General features: G+C 37.8%; 3 protein-coding genes across 6 annotated transcripts; 1 reads left to right on the top strand and 2 right to left on the bottom strand.

Moving 5' to 3' along the window:
• Positions 1 to 28: 28 nt before the first annotated feature.
• LOC116209528 lies at positions 29 to 2,444 on the bottom strand. The gene is made up of 2 exons (XM_031543185.1): positions 2,054 to 2,444; positions 29 to 1,880 (listed from the first exon to the last, which is right to left on the bottom strand). The coding sequence occupies exon 2, from the start codon at positions 1,347 to 1,349 to the stop codon at positions 333 to 335; it is 1,017 nt and encodes a 338-aa protein (XP_031399045.1). The 5' UTR covers positions 1,350 to 1,880; positions 2,054 to 2,444; the 3' UTR covers positions 29 to 332.
• Positions 2,445 to 6,144: 3,700 nt separating this feature from the next.
• Positions 6,145 to 11,143, top strand: LOC116207176 (RING finger and transmembrane domain-containing protein 2). 2 transcript variants are annotated; one of them, XM_031540056.1, is made up of 9 exons: positions 6,145 to 6,610; positions 6,745 to 7,379; positions 8,121 to 8,206; positions 8,305 to 8,473; positions 9,706 to 9,794; positions 9,920 to 10,084; positions 10,191 to 10,268; positions 10,406 to 10,509; positions 10,710 to 11,143. In XM_031540056.1, exons 2-9 carry the CDS (start codon positions 6,770 to 6,772, stop codon positions 10,813 to 10,815), a joined length of 1,407 nt encoding a protein of 468 aa, XP_031395916.1. In that variant the 5' UTR covers positions 6,145 to 6,610; positions 6,745 to 6,769; the 3' UTR covers positions 10,816 to 11,143. The 2 variants fall into 2 exon arrangements, with proteins under 2 accessions (XP_031395916.1, XP_031395917.1); XM_031540057.1 differs by having other exon boundaries at positions 6,147 to 6,610; positions 8,130 to 8,206.
• Positions 11,144 to 11,399: 256 nt separating this feature from the next.
• On the bottom strand, positions 11,400 to 15,589 carry LOC116207177 (protein PIN-LIKES 6). 3 transcript variants are annotated; one of them, XM_031540059.1, is made up of 11 exons: positions 15,435 to 15,589; positions 14,566 to 14,992; positions 14,254 to 14,333; positions 14,027 to 14,151; positions 13,595 to 13,716; positions 13,142 to 13,345; positions 12,938 to 13,012; positions 12,671 to 12,771; positions 12,395 to 12,447; positions 12,076 to 12,264; positions 11,400 to 11,971 (listed from the first exon to the last, which is right to left on the bottom strand). In XM_031540059.1, exons 2-11 carry the CDS (start codon positions 14,755 to 14,757, stop codon positions 11,850 to 11,852), a joined length of 1,263 nt encoding a protein of 420 aa, XP_031395919.1. In that variant the 5' UTR covers positions 14,758 to 14,992; positions 15,435 to 15,589; the 3' UTR covers positions 11,400 to 11,849. The 3 variants fall into 3 exon arrangements, with proteins under 3 accessions (XP_031395919.1, XP_031395918.1, XP_031395920.1); XM_031540058.1 differs by lacking the exon at positions 15,435 to 15,589 and adding an exon at positions 15,162 to 15,428; XM_031540060.1 differs by lacking the exon at positions 15,435 to 15,589 and adding an exon at positions 15,166 to 15,363.
• Between the last annotated feature and the right edge of the window lie 12,303 nt (positions 15,590 to 27,892).

Genomic DNA, 27,892 nt, shown 5'->3' with positions numbered 1-27,892 from the left:
AATGGAACAATACGAAAGAGATGGGACGCGACAGAAAAAAATATATGTTTATTCCTTCTCAAGTCGGACAACTAAATCGATCACAATCTCAGAATACACAAACCACAAGGAATGAATCAGGGAAACTATGTGAATGTTTTTCGGCAAGTGGAAGAGTGGATTTACATGAAAATCCCTATACTAATCACACTAAGAACCAAGAGATTAGAGAGCATGCATATCAAAACATCAGAAGTAACAAGAAGAAGAAAAAGGTGAAAAGACCACCACCAAAAACCAGTGTGACCAGAACTTGAGCTTCCAAGTGCAAAATGCAGGAAGAATTTCCGGGCTCAGGGGACATATTCGGTCTCAAGAACAGGCTGAGTCCGGGTGACCATTGCTGAGGGTGCCTTCGTAGGGCCCACAGAGGCCATGCGCAGTGCTTCTCCCACATCTGCAGCTCTCTCCATCTGCTGCATCTTCTTCCTCTGCTCGAACTTCTGAGCCCACAGCACAAGGAATCCCAACAATGCAAACAATGCTAATCCCCCAACCACAGATCCCACAATGATCCACACCTTCGTCCTATTGCCATTACCGTTTCCACGGCTTGGAGGCCCAGCTTCGGGAGGTCCCTCTCCCCCTCCCCCTGTAGGGATTGGAGCAGGAGAGACTGGAGCAGGGGAGACTGGAGCTGGAGAAGGGGCAATAGATTCCACCACGATTGAGAAATGCCCCTGTTCCACTGTGGAGCAGATGCTCCCAGAAATTGGACTGCTGAAGTTGACTGAACCATTCAAACTGATCCAAACACACTTCGGGGAGGACCCAGCTGGGGGAGAGTCAGCATCCGCGAAATGAATCAATATAGGGTTGCCAGTTGCCCTAATGTTCAGTTCCGACAAATTTGTGGCTGATAGATTGGCCGCATCATAAGCAAGCAGGCCAAGAACAGGGGTTAAGTACGTGTATCCAGGCAAAGCATAATAAGTCATCGACCAATTGCCGAGGTTTTGGTAGACAAGGACAAGCCTCTCCACATACGGTTCCTCGGTGACCCCAGTGGGTATCTCAAACTCATTGTATCTCTGAACACCCCGAGTTTTGAGGCTCCCCGACCGAAGCCTCATCGCAGAGATGCTAATCCCTGTCAAATTCGAGGGCACAGTCCCATCGTACGGAATGCCCGTCCTCGGGCGAACAAATGCTCTGTAAGCATAGTCTTGAAGGAGCATATCAAGGGCCCGGGCAGGTCCGATCGACAGGCTGGTAGTAGACTGCGCCACGCCGAGATTCAGCAAGGGACCAAACAAGCAGCACAACAGAAGAATGACATGCATCGCGAGACTTCGAAGGAGAAGCCCCATCGATGCTTCGACTCGTCTGGAGTCAGGGCAGGGGCCCTCAGCTCTTCACCTCAAATCTCCCAAACAAGACTCGGGTCAAACACCCAAGAGAGACCTTTTCAACAGTTTAGATCCAGGCTAGAGGGGGAAGAGGGCTTTAGGGAGTACCGGTACACAATTTCTGGGTGAAGAACTTCACGGCATTGCTCGAATGGAGTTTCGGAATCCCGGTTTATCCCCAAACCAGAACCATAAAAAGGAAACAACGGGCACTGGGCAAAGGACTATATCCTATCAGACTCTCAAAGGGATATGTGAGGGGGAAGGGGGCGGAAAAAAAAAGCTGCTTTGAAGGTTTTCAGCCGTTGCCACTCTTCTGGGTGTGCATATGTCTCCTTTGCGGGTCACTTTTTCTTCTCCCTTTTGGAACCCTTGTGGATGAAGCTACTCTACTCAGCACTTGGAGAATATTGCAAGCATCTCATCTCTCAAAAGGAACACAGGCCCATGATTCTCCAGCATTCCCCCCAGTCATGCTCACAACCTTCAGAACTACAACAACGGAACCTTGGATCAAGAAAATGCCACCAAATCCCTGTCCCCCTTTGAACAGTCAAACAGTCAACACCCAAGAAAACCAGGCACTGAGTCTGGACCAACCGAGTGAAGGGCAAGTTCAACACCCACAAATCAAGAACAATCCGCAGCGACCAGAGCAAGTGTACCTGATCTTGGAAAACCTTCGAATCCCGACCCCTCCTGGCAGATTCTTGAAATGAAGCTAGACCGCCGGCCTCGTTGAAGGAAATGCCGAGAACGAGGAGACCCAGAAGCGGAAACGAGCCCAAGAATCTTCAGGTAAATGAGCATCACTCGGGGCCGAGATCCGGCTGAATCAGCGGCGGGGGCGGAGCTCCTAAAGCTTCCGCATTGGGGTTGAGCCGGAGAGACAATGGCGGCGAGAATGTCGAAGAATTTCCATGGAAACCGCCTCTTTCCAGCAATGTGAATGGAGGCAGGATAAAGGCTCCAGCGGCTCAGTGGGAGCCAAACACTGCCGGCATGAGGGTGAAAATACGAAGACTGAGAGAGAGAGAGAGAGAAGGGGAGTGGTGGGGGGGGGGGGGGGGGGGGGGGGGGGGGGGGGAGGGAGAGAGATAGGGAAAATGAAATTCTTTTAATGGAAAATTATATTTTGCATTTATAAACTTATTTTCTTTATATAAATTCCCAGATTACAGTGTGTAGCTTAGAGAAATAGACAGAAATCTGTGGGCCCCACACCGGATTATGGCTGAAATAACAGTTCTGCCCCTGTCCATTGACTAAAAGACAAACGGTCGAGCATGGTGAAGTGAATCGAATATGTCTCCTCTAACTAATGTCGAGCTCAAGTTTTGTAAAGTTATTGTTCAGTGAGCTAGTCCGATTCGAATTTGGATTAATTGAAATTCATTAAACTTTCGGTTAAGAGGTGGCATGCCAAAAAAGAAAGAGCAATTCAAAAATAAGGATATAGTGTGGTAGCATTAGTGCCAACCCAACGTCAGGTTAAGAAATTACACGTTCAACACTTACGTGAGATTGTCCTGTCATTTTATTTGTTTTCAATCTCTATCTCATTTTGAGCTCATGAGCCTTCTCTAAAATCGAAAAAACAAAAAGATGGACGAGTCACCATGGAAGCTTTTGGTATTTTCTTGTTTTTCTTTTGCTTCCGACCCACCACAAGCCTGAAAGCAAATTCACTCAAATAGAGAAATCATAATAGTTTTCTTTGAGTTGGACCCTAGGGGTCTGTTAAATATGAAAGGGCCCTATTCTTAATTAGCATTGGACATGCTTAGCAAAAGGGATAATAATTCAATAAGAAGATGGAAGGACAAGAAATTGCTACAGGCCCTCTCTATGATAGGTCCCGCCAAAATCATATAATAATGATCATTAGGTCAGTGAATCTTTACAATAACTGTCGTTTTGGATCCTTTTCGGTTCGTGTTCATTGATTTTTTCCTGTTTTTTGTATTTTCCCGCGCCACATAGCCATCCTTGCCTTATTCAACACCAACAGATAGAAATAAATACTCGCAAAAGATCGAAAATTGTTTGACAGAAGACTTATATCGTACATGGAGAATATATGAGAGAAGTTGTAGACCGTTCTTAATCCTCTAATTAACTACATAAGTCATTTTTATAAGTGAATATAACTATTTAAAAGGGAGGATTTAGATTGGTGGCATTCACACCCTCGGACCCTTTGACCGGTATGACTACCCTCGAAGGTAGTGGTAGACCAGGGCCATTTAATATATGTATGGCCCGGGAATATGACCACTAGCCATTAGCAAAACTTTTGTCTCAGGAGAATTCTGATAGCGCGGAAGGAAAACTCCGAGTCAAGACGCTCGGGCAACTATCATAAGTCGTAACCATTAGGTCATCAGGAGTTCAGGACGGATGTAGTGAATAAATTATATGTTATTAATTTGATGAAAACGAAATGCATTAAACGGGGCAAATGTAGTAAGGAATGAAAGGTTGCATTCACATAGCTAGCTTATTTTATTGTCAAAATGAATGGAAGACCTATTTGCCCGCCTACTCTTTCACACCAATTTTAGGGCCTAATATTGTCAAAAATTTGGGGGACAACCCCCCGACTTCCCACTTAATGGCCAACCTATACTCTTTTTTTCGACAATATATGCATTGATATGGACTTATTACAGTGGTCACTGTAAAACCGTTCAAAACCTGAAGATGTACTTATATAATATGTACAGTTTGTAATCGCGATATCGAGAAGAGATCGATCGTGACTCAAATATGGGTATCGCATAGTCTTCATTTCGTATGGTGGGAAAAAGATTTTCAAATCTTCTACTTTTTCCTCATTAGTAAAAGGAGAAAGAAAGTGAACTGACCTTGGAAGATGTTTTCATCTTATACTTGTACGGAACTGACAAAAAGATGTCGAGAAAAATTACACGTTCATATCCACATAAGCAAGGGAACAAGAAAAGTAAAAAAAAAAAAAAAAGAAATTAAGAAATTGTTTTTACAGGTAGAGAGAAAGTGAACCAAAGGCAATAGCACTTGCGAAAAAGAGAGGGGGAAAAAAAAAGGCAATAGAACGGTCAAAGGTTGCAAACCGTGGCAATTAAGGATTCATGGTTTAAGAAAAATTACTAATAGGTTCATGAAATTTCTTTTATAGTAAAAAAAATAAAACTATCGCTTAAAAAAATTTCCCGAAAAATAATTGTTCAACGCATAAACATAAAAAGGAAAAAAAATAAAAAAAAAGGATTTTTTTCCTTTTTTTAAATATTAACCGAGTCGGGGGTGCGCATTTATTATTGAACTTTCGCCAGCTCATTGGCCACTGTACCTCTCTCCTTCCTCTGACCGAAGTGGTCCTCACGTGCTATCCTTCGCCTTATGCTATGCACGTGCTTTTGGTGCCACCCGGGTTAATCGTAATTTAATTAACCATCGGGGGTTAGTTTGGGGTAATATGCTCCCCGTTCCACGGCCTCAGCACCTGCAGAGAGAATCCCTGATGCGACATGTGTACGTAAAATGGGTCAGGAGAGGAGTTCAATGACGGATATGCCCTTCCCTGGTGCTATCTCACCACCACGATGCTCCTCAAGAACGGTCCCAGGACCATTTGTGCAAATTATTTTTGGGAAGAAAATATTTCCCCGGGCAAGGAGTTTCCTAAGAGTTGGCCCAAAGGCCTATTTTGAACCATGGGCCTCGTCTGGAAGCCCAATTAGGTTTATTGGGCCAGGTGTGAGCTCATGGTCTTAGTGGGCCGTCGGTAGGCCCATGAGTAAGTCATCTGCAAGCACTTATGCTCTGATTTTTTAAAAATTTTTACCTTCTTTTTTTTTTTTTGGTCCCGGTGGGCATTTGGTTTTGTCATCATTAATTGATTACGGTTTAGGTTTAGATAAGTGTCGGTTAATACAATCCAATCCAAGAAAATGAACGTAAAGCATAATCTCATTAGTTCGTCTTGCCTTTTTTTTTTATAACGTCAGAAGATCGTTCTATAATGAATATCGTACGTAACCTATTTGTTTTCACCTCTTCCGATACCCGTCGTAAGAAAAAAAAAGAAGGAAAAGTAATTATTCTTTATTGTAATTTTTAGAAGTGGATATGGATAACAAACATAAGTGAATTTATGGGATTCATTCGTAGATACCTTCTTCCGCTCCATGATTGATTGCTTTGAAGAACACTCTCTCACTTGCGTATGGAATGCTCCTCATATTCTTGGTGACCCCAACAATGTTTCTCATGTACGATTGGATGCCGTTTTTTCACCACAAAATAACATCGAACCCGCAAACTCCGTAAACTAAAACTTATAGAGCATCACAGCGTACCGAGTAGGCACATCTCTAATAAGTAAATGCACGATCAATTGATAAAGGTATAGTTCTTATATACGAGATAGTGTTCAAGTTCAAACTGCTTCATTGCCGCTTGGTCGTCCCTGCCATGCAAAGTCGTCATTCATAAGGGAGAGTTCGGAACCAGTATAAACCGTTCAATCGACAATACGATAGTCCGGTTGAACCGACTCGAGAATGGATTAATTGGAACTAGAAATTATATTAAAATTTGTCCAGAAAAATAAAATTGGATGAAAACATACAATGTATTTTTTGACGGTATATTTATTTATTTATGTTTATGATTTATTACTGTCAATTTTCAGGTTCTGCGCGCTCTCTCTCTCTTTCCGGTTTTTCTTTTCTTCCAATTGGATTGGGTGATCATTTCAAGCGAGCGAAAATAAAAAAAAAAAAAAAAAAAAGAGGGGAGAGGCTTAAAGCAAAAGGTCAGCGCCTATTCTTCCTCCTCTTCTTCTTCGTTCTTCGTCCTTCTCCATCCGATCATCGACCCCCCTCCCCTTTCCCCGCAAACCCTAATTCCTCGAGCTGTTCCTTCTCCTCAGACTACTGTTTCCCCTCGTCTTGTCGGGTTGATGATTGCCTGGTCTTTAATGTCCGCCGCGTTTCAAGATTATCAAGCAGGGGAGCTCGGTGTTTGATTCGGTCCCGGTCAAATCACGCTGTCTCTCTTTCTATCTCCCCCTCCCTCTCTCCGTGTGTCTCGGTCTCTCCGCCCCTGTTGACTTTTCGTTCTCAAAATTACTCCTTTCGAGCCCTTTGATCGGTTTCCGGGGGATTGGGGCTTCCGAGGGCATGACATTGGTCATCTGATTCAAGGGTTTCCTCCACGGAGTTTCGCTTTCAAAGGTGTGTTTGCTTCTACCCCATTTGATTAGTGACGGATGTTCTTGTTCAATTTATGCTGTACCGATTGTTTTAGTTTCTGGATTGCTTCTTGGGAGAATATTGCGTTTTTTATGGGGTAGCCTTGCTGAATACAGGGTTAGGTTTAGGGCAGCGAGACGGATGGAAGCGTCTGGCGGCAATTCAGACTCGTACAGGGGGTCAGCTACTGGAATTGGCAGTAGTGGCACCTCTAATTTCAGAAGATATGGCATTTTATCGGCTTCGAATATCATTCAGGCGCCTATATCGACGTTGCTCGAATACTCCGGCTTGTTGAGGACCCGCCCGAATCACCCGGAAGTTGAGCCTTTGTTTAGCGGGAGCGCCACCTCCGGAGTTGTTCACAGTAGGGTGGAAGATACCTCACTGAGTGGCGGTGATGGAGAGGTGTCGATTAGGATAATTGGGGCTGGGGAACAGGAGCACCACAGGGACGGGGCGGGACTGGTGGTGGGTGGTCATCAGCAAGTGAGGGAACCTTCTTCCCAGGACGAGGTGTCTGTCCGGCCAGTGGCTGGAGGTGATGGGCAGGGCGATATAAGGAGTGGGGTTGATGAGGGTGCTCCGACTGCATCAGCTGCTGGGGCTAATGATAGTGAAGTTGGCGAGGGTAATGGTAGGGATTCAACTTACCAGAGATATGATATTCAGCAGGCAGCAAGGTGGATCGAGCAGGTCCTGCCGTTTTCTTTGCTTCTTTTGGTTGTTTTCATCCGACAACATTTACAAGGTATCTTCTTGGGAATACTTGCATCTGATTTCTTGCACTACATTACCAAAATTGCCAAAGGACTGACGATTCCCCCCCCCCCCCCCCCCCCCCCCCCCCCCTCTTTGTTAACTTCCCTGTTGATGCTCCTTTTTTCTACAGAGCTGTGTGAATATCTGAGTCTTGACTGTGTCAGATGTTTTTGTAGTAGCCCTGACTTTCTGAAATTACCCCAGTATACTAAGATTAACTTTTTCTAGTATAGATGATGTGGGAGAAACCTTGATGAGCAGAGATGGGAGATGGATCTAGGTTTTGGTAAACTTGAGTGAAACTGGCAATATTTTCTTAAACAAGATGGACAATTTAACTATGAGGTCTTGAACTGGGGTTGACTTATTATGATTAGCAAGTAAGCTCTTCTCAGGCATTATATCTGTTATAAATGGTCTGGATGGTTAGAAATCTTTATCTGAGAATAAACTGCGGTAAGTGAAGTGGCCATTTTTCTGTTATAGTTTATTATAAGTACTCTATCTAATCAAACTTCAGGTACTATGATTGTTTGCTTTATTGGTATCATAAGAGTAAAAATTGATTATGAGATTAGAATAGCAGTAATACATTATGTTTGAATACAGCTATCATTGGTGATATATCTAGCTGAATAGACCATGCAAGTTCGTTAATCTGTTCCCACTGAGCTAAATATATGTGCATTTGGTTTATTTAGTTGTTGACCTCTGACCTTATTTTTGCAAGGAATTGCAGGTTTCTTCATTACAATATGGATTGCAGCTGTATTGTTCAAGTCAAATGACATTTTAAGAAAACAAACTGCGCTAAAGGTGCTTAATCCTATATACTTATTCTTCGACTTACGTCAGTTTTCATGATTTTGGATTTGGTCAATATATGTAAGAGCTGCAATTCATGGTTGCTGTAGGGGGAGAGGAGAATTCCAGTTCTTGCTGGTATTTCACTTGCATTTGCTCTCCATGTTGCTGGTGTGTACTGGTGGTACAGGAGAGATGATCTCTTATATCCATTGATTATGCTTCCTCCAAAGGCTATACCACCATTCTGGCATGCAATTTTCATCATTATGGTCAACGGTATGTTCTTTCCTAATTTCCCAACTATTCTTCTGGTACCGTGTTCGAGAAATTTTGAATCGGTAACTTGTGAGTTAGTTTGGAAGATCGTCAATTGCTTTCACCCTTTGCGTGGCCCATCATACAAGATCGACTCTACATTCTTTTGCTGAAGAATAACGCTATGGAGTCGCGTATCTGACACTGAATGAGGGTGAGAGGATGCAATTATGCTGTTTAAGGAGTTGGGAGAGAGGACGGGAAAAAGGGGGAAATTGGAAGAGTTGGGTTTATGTAGAGGGTTGTGCATGGACATAAATATAGGTCTTAGAAAGCTTGATGGTTGGTGTGTGCTATATTAGGGCAAGGACTAGAGTGACACTAGGATGGGTGAGTTGTCTAAAACAAGCAAGAAGAGAGAGATGGGATAAGAAAGAAAAAAAGAAAAAGGAAAGGAAAGCTTCTGGGTGGATAGTTATCTATGGCATCTTATATTGATCGTGTCCAGCAATTGATAATTGGGCAATTTTGGGACCATTTGAAGCCTATAGTCCCCTTAAAATGGCTGACTGCTTTTAAAGTATGTTTGAGGGAACTTGAGATTGAGAACTTTAATTTTGGATCAATCTTCATTAATCTTTTCAGTTGGAAAGATGCTTTTCCTCAGCTGCCCATTATAACTTATTTAACTGTACCCTTTCTTTTTTGGGTTGTTAGGAACTCGTACAAAAGTACTCTGGTGTCCATGCGAACATTTCAATGACTTGCTCTCAAACATATAATGAAGCAAGCTTTGTAAAGTGAAAAGGGTGGGGATTAGAATGATGCTTCATGAGTGGTCTAATTTTTGTAAGGGCATTGTTGAGGTTTTGACTATATTAAGGCGGGGATCATTTGCTCCATTTCCTCTATCTTTTGGAGATGAGGGACAAGGATTCTTTATCCTTCCTATTATGTGACTTGCTTAACTTTCTTGGACGAGTCACAAAGAAAATTTGCTAGAAAAAACAAAGCAAAAGGTTTAGATCCTCACATTTGATTGTTTATCAATTGCTTGAATCGTAATTGAGGTCCTTTTTCTTTATCGGTGTTTCATTCGTGAAGATTTTGGTTGCTGCTTCTTGTTTTTCTCCTGTGAAAAATGCTTCCTGATGAGTCTGCCATCTGTCATTATGGACCCCCTCTCTCTGCTTTTTGGAACTAAAAAAATGCTAGGTTGTGTTTTGAAGTCTTAAGAATTTACTCTCTTGCAGATACAATGGTCCGGCAAGCTGCAATGGTCTTGAAGTGCTTCTTGTTGATGTATTACAGGAATAGTCGAGGGAGAAATTACCGGAGGCAGGTTAGTTTATCTGATTGTTATGTAACAGAGTATATATTCCGTGCTGTCTCTTGAAAATGGTTGGCCCTGTCCTTTAGACTGGATTTATCTTTGTTGCTTAGGCTTCTAAGTTGTGACCTTTGCAGGGTCAAATGCTAACTCTGGTTGAATATCTACTGTTGCTATATCGTGCATTACTGCCGACTCCTGTCTGGTACCGTTTCTTCTTGAACAAGGAATATGGGAGCCTCTTCTCGTCATTAATGACAGGGCTGTATTTGACTTTCAAGCTTACATCTGTTGTTGAGAAGGTATAGCATTCTGGTTTAAAATTAAATTAGTTATTTTCCTTTTCAAGAATTTTCAATTCCTGTACAGATTTTTGCTTGTATAAAAACTTAAGAGTTCAATTATCAGGTGCAATGCTTCTTTACTGCATTGAGGGCACTGTCCCGTAAGGAGGTCCACTATGGGGCATATGCAACTGCAGAGCAGGTACGAAGCTAGAGGCAATAAACTTTTCATAATATCCTCATACTTTTATTTTTGGCATTGGATTTACATATGGCTGTGATTTCCTCGAAGGGAATATTTTTCAACACGGTATACTATACTTGATGAAAAAATTGCAGGTCAATGCAGCTGGAGATCTGTGTGCTATTTGCCAGGAGAAGATGCATGCTCCTATCTTACTTCGTTGCAAGCACATATTTTGTGAAGACTGCGTCTCTGAATGGTGAGTCGATGGGAATTATGGTCAACTCTTGATTCCCATTCCGCTGCTCTAAGATAGCTCATTTGCTTTTAAAGTTCAAAAATCTAGAATCACGTTTCTCTGCTAAAACTTTTTCCGAATTTGGGAAGAGTGGTCAAAACCTGAGATCTCAAATCTATGTTCAAGGCCTAAGATATTCTGCTTGTATGAATGTCTTTCAGGTTCGAGAGAGAGCGGACGTGTCCATTGTGCAGAGCTCTCGTCAAATCTGCAGATCTCAGGTCATTCGGCGACGGATCGACTAGCCTGTTCTTCCAGCTATTCTGAGACCACTATGGTATCATATACCACTTGAAAAGGAGCTTGAATGTGCGACCTATCTATGGGACGGTTTTATCGGAAGGAGATGGTTTGTGGTCTGAACATGGAAGGAAATCTCGCGGCATTTTGCACGAGGCACTGGGGTTTGATTGCCTTGGCCTAATTGTAGAATTTAAACTGGCTGATATATGCCCATATACTCAGTAATGAAGAAGGAAAATTGTATGTAGCCCCACCATATATAGAAGAGAAAGTTACTCGGAGAACAATGTTAATATGCAGATTGAGATGCAATGGTATATACCGATTAGCTCTGCCTCGAAGGCACACAAAATTGATTAAAACTTATGCAGTGGGTGCTCATCTGTTAAATGAGCCCTCTTCTATACCTACACGGAGCTTGTGCTATTTGAGGAGATCGCGTTCGGGAAAAGAAAGAACCAACTACCATGTCAAGGCAATGTGACCCCGGCATAAAGGTGAAGTCATTGAGAGAGTAATCGAATGTGACACGGCAGGATCAGATTCTATCGAAACTGATGCAATTTAACTTCTGCAAGCCATGAAATGGACATGGAAAGTGTCCAATGTAGATGAGAAACATATATGATGACAAAATGGTGGGAAACCATCCTCACTTACAGCTCACACTAGCATGGCCATGGGATCCGCACTGCATAATTGAGGGGCATTCAACTTTATATGCCATGTTCTCTCTCAATAATTGCAGCACGTACGTACCACACGACAAGATTCTCAATAGCCAAAATTTAAATATGATAAATGATAAAAGAACTATAAACTAACATAAATAGCGAAGAACATGAAACATTGCAAGCGCTCTTTTGTATAGATCTTGTAAGTGGAAGACGCTCCTCTAGTAGTATCGCACTATGCGGTTCCCTTCATTCTTACAAAGAAAGAATTCTAGGGTATCTGATCAGTAAGTCGGCACTTTGCAATACTAACGGGTAAGGTGTGGGTACAAAACGGCGGATGACTTGACAATCTTTCCCTGGACAAGGGATAGTTGGGAGCACTTAAAAGAGTAAGTTGAGGTAGAGGGTGATCCATCCCGCCATCGACAGTATCGCGAAAATGTGGACCCAAAACAGCACCGCAGCGGCTTCCCGACCGCAGCCCCGTAGATTAGCGACGGCACCTAGAACATGATCCAAGAAAATAATCAGAAGCCAATCCAATCAGACAAAGTTTGGCCAGTTTGAGGTGCCTTCTTTCTTTATACTTTTAAAATTGGGTCCTTACCGGAGAGGACTGATGTCGGCATTGTGTGCTGCAGCAGTAGGACGAATCGGAACATCTTATCTCCGGCTGGGAGAAAGCCCAGCTTATCTGCTAGCATTACGATGCCAAGACCTGTCGGAGGTACCAGGACTAAACGTCCGAAGATAATAGCAGCTGTGGTCCTTAAACCAAGCTTTGAGCTTCCCGGGCCTAAAAGCAACAGATAAATAAATAGTTATGACGGATGCCAAAGGAAGAATACTTGCTGATTTTTATTTGCAAAAATCTATGATGGAAAAAGTAATATTTACAGAACAAATATATAGATGATTCAACACACCATCAACGAGGTTGCCTCCTAATGCCAACAATATGCATGGGATCATGGCCTCCCTGAAGCAGGCACACAAACATAGTAAGATAAAACCAATAAAAATTATAATAATGTCATCTCAGCGACCCAAATTCGAGTTTTTTAACTCGAATTCTTAACATTAATTGGGCTAGAGGTCTTGGTAGCCAACACGAACTCATGGAGCAAATTGAGAAATTCCCATAAGCAGTGACCTGAAGATATAGTAATACTTTTTCATAATGCTACCAGAGTAGTACATACCCGAGAATAATGCAGCTATCAGTTAAGAAGAAAAGAGGAGCGTCAGCTGTAAATAACAAGCGCTTAAAAAATGGAATTACTCCGAGCCCTAGTGCCAAAATCTGCCCAAGAAAACAGTAAATTCCAACAAAAATGATATCAGAACCAACACGATCATAATTCAGAAGCAGTATCTTCTAAGTGTAGGTAGCTTTATCACTTCGTCGACAAGGAGGAGAAAGATAAAAATAAATAACTGAGACTGGTGAAGAGGAATGTGAAAATTACCGAAGCGACAATAGGAGGCTGAATAATTTGTTTGAGCTTCAACTTCTCATATAGAAAATCTAGGATTTCTCGTATCTGAGACAATAACGACAACAAATTAGAGTCGTCCTAAACTATATGAAGGAAAAAGTAATTCGTAAATTATTTTTTTTTGAGAGAGTTGTCCCTGAAAAGATTAGAAACAAAAAATCAAAATAATTTTACCTTTCCCTTTTTAACTGGAGCGGGATCGGGTTGTGCTTCTTGAGTAAGCAGAGGAATTTTTTCTGATGCAGTATCCTTTTCATTTGGTGCACCTTCTTTCAAAGGGTTTCTCACGGGAAGATCTGCGTCTTCGATGTAAAAAGTTCCTTCAGGAGGAGGCGCCAACATATTAAATACGTACGTGTATAAGACGATTGCACCAACCTATACATGCAAAGACAAGTTAAGTTACCCAGGAAGGAAGACTGGTTCATCAATCAAACAATTGTCCGGTATGCTTTTGTGGTCAACTTCCTTATTAAACATGAAGGCTCTTGAGTTAACAAAAGACAGCAGCTGAATTTGCACAATTACTGCTATGCAATCTTTTCACACTGACAAAGTGGCAACTACTTTACATAAGAGACATGTAGTAACCCTAATGGAAAAGATGGACAACTGGTAAAGATTTACCCACTGCCCGAATGAAATATAGGCTGTGCCATCCGTGCTACATTTATCGAAATCACCAAAAGGGTTGTTTTTGTCTCTGCACAGAGCAGCAATCAGCACCAGGGGCACATTCCCGATGTTCCCTGTAACATTAGTTAAGCTCATGTCACTCAAAGAACTAACACAATTATGGAATCGTATGCGTAATCTGAAGAGAGAGAGTCGACTATCAACTATACATAAAGATAGATTTTAATGGTCTTATACAGCAGCATAATAACAGAAACAGCCTCATTGACATCCTGCCAAAGATGTGTAATGACACCAAAACAACATCATAGGTCTCCTGCCCTGTTCTGTAGTTCACAAAAGCAATACATATAATGCGTCCGAGCAGTGCTGTTTTTAACGCTTAAGAGAATGATAACTATATCAGGGGAAGAAGTTGCTCACCGATGCCAATTTGAACTATTGTAAATTTGAAAAACGGGTAAGGCGGGCGGACGATTGATGCAACAATGAACCCAATAATTGAGCCAGAGATGGTGGCAAGGACAATATTCATGGGAATAAACCACCTGCAACAATCAGGGAAACAATGGTGTCTCAACACTAAGTGCTCCAAAAACTGTTGCTCTATCCAACAAAAGCAATCCAACAGTAGGATCTGCACTACTCACCACTGAATCATCTTTTGCAAAGTAATGGCTTGCCCGAGTTGAGAGAATATTAGACATGGGAGCAGAAGCGAAAACACCAACTGCAACAACAGACAAGGAAGAAATCAATTCCATAATCCATCAAAATCAATTCGAGATCACAATCATCACTTAACAGTTAATTCATTAAGGCCCCCGTCCGGCAGTGGCCGTTGTGGGTCACTATTGCATAGGACTCGAGAAAAACCAGTAAGTTGCCACACGAAGAACAGGCCATCTTATTTGGCATCCCAAAATCACAGAACTGGTAAAACACCGAGTCGAGATGCTAACCCCGTTGAGCAGCTTCCGGCCACTAGTGGGCAGGATGTTGACGTACTTGGACGCCATCAGGAAGCCCAGGAAGCACATAGTGAAGACCTTCGCGATGGGAAGCACCGCGATCCTGATGGTCCCAAGCATCGACTCTGCCCCGGCCTGAGTCTCCGATAGGACCGCCATTAACAGCCTCTCCGTCCTATCCATTCCTGACCGTCGCGGACGATGTTCCTCTGCACATCCACCGACCGAGGCCCGAGGCCTTCAATGAGCGGTGGATACTAGTCGGGTCCCAGCAGAAGCCCCTATTCCCAGCTCCGAAGCTGGAAGAAAGACTCGAAATTCTCGAGCTGTATTGCCTCCTTATATAGAGTATCCTCAGAGTCTCTTCGGGTAAGGAACAGAGATTCCTCTTTCTCACCGAATCCGCTTGAATCTCAAACTGCTCAAGAACAAATTTTTCCACATTCAAATTCAATAATTCAAAAAACCCATGTAGAAATAGAAACAACCAATCGCGAACATCACAGACAGACGGACAGACGGACAGACAGAGGATTGCATCGAGAAAATTCAGAAAGGCTGTCTCGTGAAGGTCACGGAGGCGTTACCCACAACGTGGCACGGTGCGAGAAACCGAATGGACATATCTTAGTTTCTGTTCTCCTCTACTACTGAATCGAACCCACGACACGGAACTGATCGAATCATAAGACTTCCCCGAGAAACTTGAATGACAAGTGGAGAGAGAGAGGTGCAGGAATGGAAATTGGGCTCGACAAATTCGGATTTAAAATCATCAAATTAAAAAAAAAAGTAATTTCTTTTTCCCCATTTATAGGAGAAAAGAGAAGGGTCAGCTCAGGATGAAGGAAGATCATTACAACTTCCGTTCTTCTTCTTCTTCTTCTGACCGTCGGGTAGGTTAGCTGTTCTTCTTGTCGGTGTTGGTAATGGCGGCAGAGGGTGTTCTTTCTTTTATGTGCTGCAGCCTCCAACCATTCAAAGGCTGGATCACAACCGTCGGGGTGGGATTGCGTGTCGCCATTTATACAGCACAAGGATGCGGCTCGGTCCAGGTACGGTCTCGGTATTGTTCCACGCTGTTCGATTAGTCCATCAATTACTGTCGCCACTTTATTTCAGACATGACATATCTTACAACTTCAGGAATTGCTTACCCTTCAACGGGGCCGATAACTTTAGAGCGTTAAGCCAAACTGACGCGTAAAGGATCATCAACCGTGTTCGTATTTTAACCGATGTACGGTAGAGTTATAGACACGAGTACTTGTAGTTCGTTTTTTTTGGATGAAATCCCGATACGACTCTTTGGATCGCCGTTTTACATCCGTATCAGTCCCATTATGGTTCTTTTCACCGTCGACTATCGATATTTAACCTCATACCGCATGTTTATCGTATTGGTTTTGCTAGGATGGTGCTTTGACCAACCCCATAGTTTTTACAACACCGCCCTTATATTTTTATAGTAGTGACAGATACAGTAACAATAGGATTTTCCTAGTAGGAAGCACTTTAGTAGTTATTTATTTAGTGGACTTATCTATTATATATTTAAGAAATCGGAGCAGCATTATTTTTTTACTACCCAATCATTCTCTCACCATATTAGATTATATTATGTTATTTATTATTTATACCACCTGAAAGGGCCCACTTTCCTTTTGTATTAGGCTTTTAAGCTTGAAATTAAGGAAAGAATTCCAGCCCAAAGAATAAGAAAAGAAAATAACATTTTTTACCCGAGAAAAAGTCAAAGACATTTAGAGTGTGTTTGGATTGAAAGTTGAGTTAAGTTGAGTTTTGATTTTAATTGGTTTGTAATGATTGTATTGTTGAATTATGAGAAAAAGTGTGAAAAAGTAATAAATAATTGAGAGAAAATAATGATTAAGTAATGATTGCGTTATTGAATTGTGAAAAAGTAATAAATAGTTGAGAGAATTTAATATTAAAAATTGAATTGAATGGTTAAAAATATTTTAAAAAATAAAAAAGTAATGATTGTGATGTTGAATTGAAGAAAAGTTGAGTTGAGTTGAGTTGAGTTAAACTTTGTTGCGAAAACAAACACACCCTTAACAATTTGAGATGTATATAAACGTGATTTTTCCCTTGATTTTGGCTACACATACTATGATTTGGTCCGTTTTATTACAAATTGTTCCCGGTTATTTTGCAATAATAATATGTCATTTGATCGGAAAAACGAAAGAACAAGCTCATCTTTTATTTGGGAAGTGTAAAAATAGCCATTTTTATCCATAAAAAAGTAGCCATTGTTACTCACCATATTTGAACATCACGTCTAACATGAGGATGATTCAAGGAGAGTCAACATGTCCATAAGTGAATTAATTCAAACAATTCAGTGCTTGTTCTGCTTAATTAAGATTTCGAATTCAAATCTTTGTAAATACAGAAATTTCCAGTTGTGAGAGTTTTACCCCTTAGTGGCCCGATCCGCTTGACTGGATTAATTGGGGCCCAATTGAGCATCCGGATATCAAGATTTACATTGGAAAAAAAAAGTGCGTCAAAACGTCAACATTTCGTGCAAGAACTTCGAAAGTTCGAGTTTACGCAAGGCTGATGTTATCCTTCCTACGAGGGGGGATTCTATTTCTACCATACACTAGGTATGAATTTCCATTTCATGTATTTCTGTCAACAAGTCAAATTGTGATCGCCCTTTGTAAGTTGAATAGAAGGGTTGAATTGGACGTTCGCCCTCAATTCGACGTATACTGGGAGAACGATTACCAATCGCTCTCCATCATCCATTTAAGTCGGTAACACTCAGTCATGTCAGGGAGAAACTAGTGAAAAACAAAATTGTTCCGGGTCCGTCTTTACTGCTCAAACATAGTTCTATCGAGCGGCTTTTTTCGAATCGATCTCAACGTACTTTCTCGAGTATGCCCCCTCACGTACAACAATCCAAAGACCTGTTCTTGGCTCAAATCTTTGGGAGAAAAAAAATTTCAGAACCCAGAAGAAGAAGAAGAAGAAGAAGATCTCACTCGGACAGATGGAAATTACCATGAATTTTCTCCCCTTTTTGGCTTTTAGTCTGAACTTAAGAATGGGACTGTCGATTTTTACCTTTTGGGAGGACAGCTCCTGCCTAACGGAAATTTCGCGGTGTACGATGAAACAGTCCCTTTCTCCATAAATCCCCCGTCGTCTTCGTTGTTGCAGCGGCCCCCCACGTAATTTCCATTTTCCTCCATCACCATTTCTGATTTTATCTTCTTTTATTGTTTCCTCTCTTTCGATTCTTCATATTTCAGTCGGAGAATTTAATGAAATTTCGAGAAGATACAACCGTTTGCCTAAATAGTTCACAAGCTCTTAAATCGGGGGCATACGCATGCGCAACATTTCGAGCATAGTCTATGATATCGTGTGAGATTTTAATACGAACATAACCGTTTGCATAATATTTCATGAAGTGAAGATGCTAATCAATTGAAACTTTTCACGTTCTGGACTTTTCCACCAAAGAAGTGCCAAAGATGTACCTTCAAGATGTAATTTAACAGTGTTGGTTTCTCTCTCTTATTGAAAGGATTCTTAAATCTCACATGACAAACAACGAAAGAGATATGAACTGGAATTTCAATTAAAAAAAATAAAACAAGAAGTTGGTTTCCAAAATCATTAGGATGATCAATATAGAATAACAAATTAATAGTTGACTAGATACTTACCGATAATTACATTTAGTTTGACTTTGTCTTGATCTCTAAATAGAGTTTAGTACTTAAGCGCGGATTTTGTGACGACAACTAATTGTGAGATTATTAGTCTACTAAAAGAAAAGTTTATTATTATGTACTTCTGATAAAGGCAAATGAGGAATTTCCCGAAAGTGAGAAGAAGAGAGGATTCATTAACTTTTGGGTGAATAGAGGATTCACTAATTTTAATTAGCGCGGTTGCTTGTTAGGCTTCTCGTGAGAAAGTAACTTTCATGTTCCCAAGGAGGAGGAGTCACGTCTTGAGGGACTCTCCTCGCCATGTATTAAGTGCTTTATGGCCTATTTATTTTTAAAGTTAAAATCACAAAAATTTTAATTTTAATTTTAATTCAACAGATTATACAATATTTATTCTTTTTCACAATCAAAATCAAAATTACTTTAACTCTGAAATCAAACGTATTATTAATATTAGAGGAAAAGGGATTTAGGACCACATGACACATCCTAGCTAGGAAATCAGGAGTTTTTGATGTGGCTTCGTTAGCAGGACCTCTCCTCGTCATATATTAAAATAAGATTTTAAATTCAAATATTATAAATGAAAATATTCATAATTGAAATTTTTTTATTAGACGCTTATGGGTATAGTATAATAAAATAGAAATTTTAATAATTAATAGAGTAGTATGGGCAATCTCGGTGAGTATCGAACCTGAAACTTTTTAGTTATCAGAGAGAATTTGCGCCACTACGTTATACCATCTTTGATTAACTGAAAGATCTTTACTCTTAGGAGAATACTCAAGACCCGTTGTACTTTTAGATATTACGATACATATATGAAAATAAAGAAAATGAGAGAAAAAGATGTAGCACAGTAGAATACTAGTAGAACATGTTATTGCCCGGTAATTAAAAAGTTTTGATAAATTCTCCCGTCATTGATCGTTTCAGAACCCAAAAAAAGAAAAAAATTAATAAAATGATACACGACCTCAATAAAAAAAAATCAAGAGTTAGCCAAGATTATCTCTGCCGCTCTATTTAACTTTATTTTCTTTTACTAAACTTATAAACTTCTTTTATAATCGAGAAAGAAAAATATTTTTTCAAGAAATAGTTTCTTTTTTTCTGTTGGGTGAATATCATTTATCTATATCTATATCTATATTCAATGCATAAAAGAAGACAGATGAAAAATTGTGATTAAGACACCCGAGCTTTTGGCTTGTCCATGATTTTAGTCTCTTAAGGGCTTCATACCAGTTACGTAACAGGTGGACCCTTTTTTTAATACTCATACTGTTACCACATGTAATATATGTATTTATATACATACATACATACAAATATATATATATATATAGATTTGTGCTTGCAGATAAAATATGAAATTCACACTTTCCCAGTTATTTGGTTTCTTTACATGTTAAATTACAAAGTTTCTCAAAAAAAAAAAGGAACAATATTAGCCCTCGTAAATAGATCGGTAACACGACTAATATATTGGGAACTTTCTTGAAACTATTGAACTCAGATATCCACTCACTAATTAAAAGGACATTCGTTAGCATATATGAACAGCACTTCTTGAAATCTCATATAGAAAATAATAATGTAAGAATAAGCAAAGGAAATAATTAACGAGAAATTAAGAGAAATGGGTTAGTAATGGTGCGTGCGTGTTTTCATAAAGAGACTTCTCAACCAACTTATGTTATATGTAGTTTAATTCTCCCAATCGAAAATGATATATGTTGATAAATTAGTTTTTTTCCCCTCTTAAAGTAATTTTTCTTTTTTTTGATTATTATAGAAATGTTGTGTGTGTTTGACAAACCTTGGCCTTTCAAAGCAAGGAAGGGTTAGTGGTAGAGTTGTGCACGAGTATCGGATATATCCAAAATCGGTCGAAACTTACCCATTATGATAGGATCCGGATATTAAAATCAGAAACCGGTGAATATCGGTTCTGGTTCCGATTTATGCCTACAGGGTACTCAAAATCGGTTATTTATTAAAAAAAAAGATGAAAGAGTAAAGTTATTGTCTCTTCTAATGAATCAGAACAAAAGCACTTTGTTGTGTGGGATCGTATTATGTATGTTTAATTTTATCGATGGATTGATGAGACATATTATTTTTTTGTTGTTATGGATTAATCTAAATCTTTGTTGATATTCTATTTGGTGTAATTACTGATTATATATGTGACATTTTCAATTTTATTTAGCCAAAGAAAAAAAATTACAAGTTCCAACAGGGTACCCGGAACTTGTGGTATAATACAGGTTTCGGGTAAGTTTCGGTTCCAGGATTCAACGGGGTAGGGTCCGGTTCCAAAATCTTGGAACTTGTCCATTATAGGGTAGGGTCCGGGTATTATGAAAAATACAGGGTACTCGGAACCGATCACCCCTAGTTAGTGGTCACTTTTTGATCTTGAGAACAGCAGTTGGCTCCAAAAAAAGAAATTTAAGGAAAAAAACAAAAGGGATGGCTCGAAAATAATTTTAATAATTATATCAATCAATAATCAATAAAAATTGATTCAAGCGGTTTGATACCTATACTTTTAAATAAAGTCTCGGATTTGAGTCTTGTGAATGAATAAATCTTGATTGGGAGAGCTTTACTGATGTGGGACACGGTTCAAATTGAATTAGTGTCAAGTCTTTGTTAGATACCATGATACTTTTAATCATATTGAAAAGTCATTAATTATAAGAGGAGGAAAATCGATTAAAAATTATTTAGGATCGGTCGTTCTTAGATAAAGCCCTAGGGGTATGTTTGGGAGTTGAATTTGCATGGAGAGTGTTTTCCTTGTTTAGGAGATTTAAGGGGAGGTAAAGGAGAATGAGAGAAATTTGGAGGGAAACGTTCTCTCTTCATTTTCCTCAATTGTTAAGAAATTCTTAACCCTCTAAATTGAAAGAATTCGGAGTATCTCGTGTATTTTCTACTCTCTCTTCTACACAGCTCCCTTTGCAATAAATTTTTTTTTAACTAGTGTAATATTTTTTTTCTCTTCACTCCTCTCCCACCCTAAAGGGCTCCCAAACATAGTGTAGGAGTTTCATGCGGGAATGATAGCTCATATTGTGGTTAGCAGTATATATTCATCCGACAATAACTTACGATATTTGATACCAAGCGTGTTATCATTGAAAAATCACACAATAAGATCACTTAATTTAAACGATTTCATTAACTAGAACTTCGTATTATGTTGAGCTAATCATTTTCGAGAAATGATTTTCTCCTCAGCAGTTTCATACATATGGTGGGTGCAACACGAGGACTTCACCAAGGCCGACCATCTCAACACAACCATCATTTGAAGTCGCGCACGCTAAGATCACTTAATTTCAACAACTTCATTATTTCATGTGCCCTTCAATCACCTTGGCTTATATAAACCAAAATATAATCGTGTTGAAATACAAATAGTGAAATTATTGAATTTCCAATATGAATGATTGATCGATAGAATACAAAAGAACACATGGATTGCATCCGGGCCATGTTCTTGTAATTTGAATCTTCGTCTGTCTTGTCTATTTTAGCATCTCAGATATGTTTGATAAAGACAAAAAGGAAAGATGATTGATACCATATCTTCGGTGATGATCAAAGAAAATTGTTATCAATATGAATTGACCCTCACATTTATACGAAATCTTAGATTTGAGATTTTGTGAATGATAAAAATTTATGATTGAAAAAGTTTTTATGGATTGATCTAGCTTGAATCAAATTAATTGAGATTCGATTAAACTTCCCGATAGGATAATTCGCATATGAAAAACTGTTATTTAGTTAGACTGTAATCATGTTAGCTAATGCACCTCATTAATGCTGTATTTTTCACACTTTTTTATTGTCCCCTCTCGATCTATTGAAGGTAATTATAAGAGCCGTGTCATTTCAGAATATAATATGACATTAGGATGGAGAGTTCAATTTGATCTAATTAACTACAAGTTAATAAATAATATGTACATTGATATGGGGAAAAAAATAAAATAATTGATAATAGCTAGCACTGACAAAAGGTACAATAATGTCAGTTTATGATCAAATAATATATAATAATTTAGGAAAATTCTATGACTCCATGTCAAAGTCACATGTTTAGTACTTTAATTCGAGTGTTTAGTATTTTAAATTTGTTTAGTACTTTTGTTATTTGTGATGGATTATACAAAATATTAAACGTTTCAATCTTAATATTAAAAACTTCAATTGTAAGCAGAAGCAAGAACATTTACTAATCAGAATTACTAAACTACTAAACACTTGAACTGAAATATTAAATGCTCAAATTGAAAATACTAAACGTGTCACCGTGACACGGAGTCATATTAGCAATGAATGATAAAAATTTATGGTTAGGAAAGTTTTACCTTTTATGGATTGATCTAACTTGAATTATATTAATTGAGATCTGATTAAGCTTTCCGATACCAAAATTCGCATTTGAAAAACGGTAATTTAGTTAGATTGTAATCATGTTAGCTAATGCACCTCATTAATGTTGTATTTTTCGTTCTTTTTTATTTTCCTCTCTCGATCTATTGAAGGTAATTATAAGAGCCATGCCATTTCAGAATATAATATGACATTATGGATGGAGAGTTCAATTTGATCTAATTAACTACAAATTAATAAATAATATATACATTGATTTGGGGAAAAAAAATAAAATAATTGATGATAGCTAAGCACTGACAAAAGGTACAATTCTGTCGGTTGATGATCAAAGAATATATAATAATTTAGGGAAATTTTATAACTCCGTCTTATCAAGATACGTTTAGCAATTTAATTCAAATATTTAACATTTTAATTAAATTATTTTATACTTTTATTATTTGTGATGAATTATATAAAATATAAAATATTTCAATAGTAATATTAAACACTTAAATATAAAGCAAAAGCAAAAAATACTAATCATGATTACTAAAAATATTAAACACTTGACTTGAAGAATTAAATATTCGAATTGAAAGTATTAAACGCGTCACCACCATGACACAGAATCATGTTAGTAAAATTCAATAATTTAAACTACGCAAGCGGCATAAAATTATTATATTATTTATAATCATGTCAGCTTATCCAGCTTATAAATCGTACTAATTTGTTCGTTTTTTTCTAAAATCAACCGGTTAAATCGATTCTAGCCCCCTTTTAATCCATGTAAATTTTACATCAAATTGGAATCGCGACCACGATAATAGTACGTACAAATGAACGACATATCTAACCATTTGAATGTGTACGTTGTCAAATTTTAAAGGTTCATACGTATATGATCTTGGCCATATCGACATTGCATACGCTTTCACTTCTCCGCGCGTATGGCCTTTTCTCTCTTCCGCATCATTTCAATTATCAATTAATTATATTGAAAATGCTTCCAAACGGATTGTTCGCATACTTTTATTACATTTACCACATGAACAATTCAATATAGATGAAATAATGCACATGACATGTGTACCAGATGACCAATTTAATATAGGCTAGAGCGTGAGAAATGTACGTACGTAATCTTCTTGGTCTTGTCCATATAGGGGCATGGTGCAGTGGCCCTCATGTGAATCCGCTGCAACGAGGCTGCTCCTATTTAATTTATCCGTGCATGTGATCTTCACTTGTTATAGACACGACCGGGAAACCGAAAGAAGGCACAGAAGACCTCGGCAACGAGGGATGTAAAATATATCGATGAAAAGGACATGATCACGTTATTGCCGTCTAAAAACGAAGTATTTCCGATCTCCCACCTCTCGAATTCAAGTTTACGAAGTTATTTTTTACTTGAACACCTATACCAGGTTTAGAAGAAGGCAGTTGCTTTCCGGAAGACCCATGGAGCAAGGGGACGCGCGACGGGCTAAGAGATCAAAGTTGCAAAAGCAAGTTAATATTTGATTGGACTTCCAGTTAGGGCCAGATGATAAGCTTTTCAAATGATGTACGTATATGATAAGCACAACTCGATAAAAAGTCATTGAGGGAAACTCGATCCGAACACGGGTCTCTTAAACTAGTAATGGAGTCTTGATTCGTGATGATTACTGGGGATAAATTATGTGTGATTTTGCACGTGAGCGAGCTAGGAAGCTGAGCACATCTTAGCATCTATCAAAATTAGTAAAACTTGGAATCTTATGCTGGGAATCATCAATTATAATCGTGACTCTTTAATTTAAATTCATCTACATCGGGGATTTTTATTTTTATTTTATTTTTGTTGTTTGGCTTTTCTTTTCTTTTTTTTGCCACATTTGCCTCTGGTATTTAACGTGCTATTCTTTCCTTTTGGTTAGTTGCACAAATATTAGCGATGGCAACATTTCAGGGGGAAAAAAAGTTATGGCAAACTTCATCTCGTTTTTTTAAAAATTATTATAAGGAAAATATATAGACGTAATATAGTAAAAGGAAAATTATACCTTTTGTTCTCTAAGTTGTTTTTTTTTGTTTTTTTGTTTTTTTTTTGTTTTGATCCTTTTTTTTATCGTTTGCATCATATACCTTTGAATGCTTTTTTGTTTTAATCATTTACCTTTTTCTTGGTTCAATTTTGTCCAATACTTTTGATTGCTTTTCTATCTAAATCATTTTATCAAAATAATTATTAAGAACAAAATTAATTTTGGTCCTCCACCTTTTTTTTGCTATTCTTTTTGTTTTCTTTTTTGTTCGTCAAGTATTGTCTCGACATTAAACTTTTTAACAACATGATATATCTTGAAATAAAAAATATTTTTTCATTCTTTTTAGTCCAACAAAAACAATTACTTTTTAAAAATTAAAATAATAATGTGAAGCATATGAATCTACTCGAAACTTGAGGGATATAAGTAACCTTAACTTGGGTGGTGCTAATTGTTAAACAAAGGATGATAACTTGAGAAGGAGAGAGGCGCCGGTAGGGGACGAAGCCGAGCGCCACTGTCCTAGGAGAGGTCACTATAGACTTATAGATCTATCAATGTTTCTCTTTACAATCACAATCGTCATTGCGCTTTACAACATCATCCATTGCATCGCAAGCATGATTGGTGGCTATCGAGGTACTATTGCCTCCGGTTTTCTATATTTTTCCATTTCTTTACTTGTAAATTCGGGTACTGATGGTCCCAACGCAAACCCCCTTCTAAAATTGCCTACAACCTAAACGCTCGCTCCCTCTCATCAACTTGAATAGGTTCATGATTTTACTTTTATTATTTTAATTTATTTTTTAAAAAAATTAAAATTTATTTTATTTCTAAAATGTTGTGGTAGGATTTTTATGGAAAATGAAGTAGTAGAATTATAAGAATAAAACGTTTAATATTAAGAAAAAGATGAACTAAAAAAAAGAATTAGGATAAAATAAGTAGCTACAAAATGTTGATGATCAAAATTAAAAATTTCTTAAATAAATTTTTTTATAAAAGGATGAACATAGAAAAGTAAGTAAATAAATTGGATGAAAATGAACCAAGAAAAAGGAAAATGACTAACATAAAAGTATCCAAAACTATAGCATGTAAACGATTAAAAAATAGAAAAAAGACTAAAATTGGAAAAACAACCAAACTTAGAGTACGAAATATATAGTTTTCCCTATAATAAAATTGATCCAATAGCTAATTGGGGGCAATGGTAATCTCATAGTAAGAATCAAATCTATAATATTTTAATTGACAGGCGAGAGCGTGCCCCGTGGTGTTACATCCTTTTTCTCAAATTCTTCTCGCTTTAAAGGGTTACTAGGGACATGCCCGCACTTTGCCGCTGGAACAAAGTCCTCTCATATAATTTGTTAGATAAATTAATGTAATATTAACAAATAATTTTATTTCTTATACCCGCTTATTTATATATGATTATAGTATCTTAAAACAATAGATGTTGAATATCTATAAGTCTTCTTGTATGAATAAAGGAAAAAAATATTACTTATGATTCAAAAGTTAAGTGAATAATTAGTATACTTCCCCATGAAAGGTACCTAAAATTTGAAAAGAAAAAAATTATTGCATATATCTTAATTTGTATATATTTCTAATATGGAATTTTTCTTGAATTTTCTAGATAAAAGTTGAGGAAATTTTTTTAGAAATAAGTGGTCCGACTATACAATCGAATTATGTGGTATAGAGAGTCGACCGAATTACCTAATACTTTATTCGGGTTGCATGAAGTAAAATCTTGTAGTTATTAAGGAAAAAAATTGACTAAAGGCTGTATACTGTATGGGCAAAAAGCGTGACGTTATATTTACTTATGAATACTAAAAGTTTGCTTCCATAAGTTTGCTTCTAACAATTATGATCGAATCATTTGACCTGACTGGTCAACTGAGTTATATCGTTACCTTGTCAGCTCAGATTTAAGAAAATTAAAATAAAAGAAAGACACAATGAGAGAAAACCTTTACTACCCGCATCCTAAAATTTGGGAAAATATATTGTATGTAGTACTTTTAATATTAAATTTCTTCTAACTTTTCAAAATAAAAATTGAGAGAAAATTATTGCTTTGGAAATAAATGGTACAACTATAATGATTGGATCAATTGACCGAACAGGTCAACCATATTGTCCGATACCTTATCATGCCATATTTGAAAAAATGAAAAATGGAAAAAATTCTAAAAACACTTGTAAATTTAAAAAGTTAAAAAAATATATCTTTTTAGAAATAAGTGATATAATTATAACGATCGAATCATTTATCCTCACAAATCTATTAGATTACGTGATATCTTATTTAGGTTGGAATCGAAAATATTAAAAAATAATTTTGATTTGAAGATTTAATTTTTTTTAAAAAAAAAAAGAGAGGCAACTGGGTAAAAGCTGTTAACTCGCCCCAAGGGCCCATAAAGGGAGCATGATCACTATCTTTTATATAATAATAATATATAAAATATATAATAATAATATTATGACCCACTAATCTTGTTTTGTACTTAAAAGCAAGAAGAATCATGCGATATTCCTGTGCTTGGACATAGCCCATAATAGCGTTCGCCTTCATGAAATTAAATGCAATAATTCATCATCTTTTAATAAACAAAAGCAATAATAATTTGACAGATGGAAATAATTGCAATTATCATTCATGACTAATGCAAAAGACGGTTGATATTAAGGGAAAAACCCATTTTAGAACTACAAGAAATTGTTAGAACTTTGAACCTGCAAAAATAATGTTGTGTAAAGCTTTACAGGTGTCCGTTTGTTTAGAGTTTATTATCTTTATCATCTTACTATACTTTCATGTCCTACAAAATGTGATGTCCTACTGTTGTGAATTGTTATTTGGCGGCTGCCAAGTTAAGATTCTGACGATCAATGAATTCATGGTTTCGACAATCCATTGACAAATATATAGGCATAAAAACACGATGAACGAGAATTGAATTCAAAATTTCTTAATTATAATTAAAATGCGAATAAACTTCATCATAATTAACCTTTAATGATTCACAATCTATATTTTATACCCTTCATTGATGATTTTCTGGGGAAAAAAAACACTCATCTGGGATCACTTAAATGTACTAATTATATATGTTTGTTTGGTCTAATAAACGG

The sequence above is a fragment of the Punica granatum genome, chromosome 5, assembly GCF_007655135.1.
Source record: "Punica granatum isolate Tunisia-2019 chromosome 5, ASM765513v2, whole genome shotgun sequence".
In the NCBI taxonomy this organism is placed as follows: Eukaryota; Viridiplantae; Streptophyta; class Magnoliopsida; order Myrtales; family Lythraceae; genus Punica; species Punica granatum.
This window is presented reverse-complemented; position numbering and strand designations above follow the sequence as displayed.

Coding starts and splice junctions, on each gene's coding strand:
- LOC116209528 (XM_031543185.1), bottom strand. CDS start 1,349: ATGGGGCTTCTCCTTCGAAGTCTCGCGATGCATGTCATTCTTCTGTTG.
- LOC116207176 (XM_031540056.1), top strand. CDS start 6,770: ATGGAAGCGTCTGGCGGCAATTCAGACTCGTACAGGGGGTCAGCTACT. Junction 8,474..9,705: donor TTTCATCATTATGGTCAACG/GTATGTTCTTTC, acceptor ACTCTCTTGCAG/ATACAATGGTCCGGCAAGCT. Junction 10,085..10,190: donor TTACATCTGTTGTTGAGAAG/GTATAGCATTCT, acceptor TTCAATTATCAG/GTGCAATGCTTCTTTACTGC.
- LOC116207177 (XM_031540059.1), bottom strand. CDS start 14,757: ATGGATAGGACGGAGAGGCTGTTAATGGCGGTCCTATCGGAGACTCAG. Junction 13,717..14,026: donor AATAGTTCAAATTGGCATCG/GTGAGCAACTTC, acceptor CTAATGTTACAG/GGAACATCGGGAATGTGCCC. Junction 12,772..12,937: donor AGCCTCCTATTGTCGCTTCG/GTAATTTTCACA, acceptor TTTCTTGGGCAG/ATTTTGGCACTAGGGCTCGG.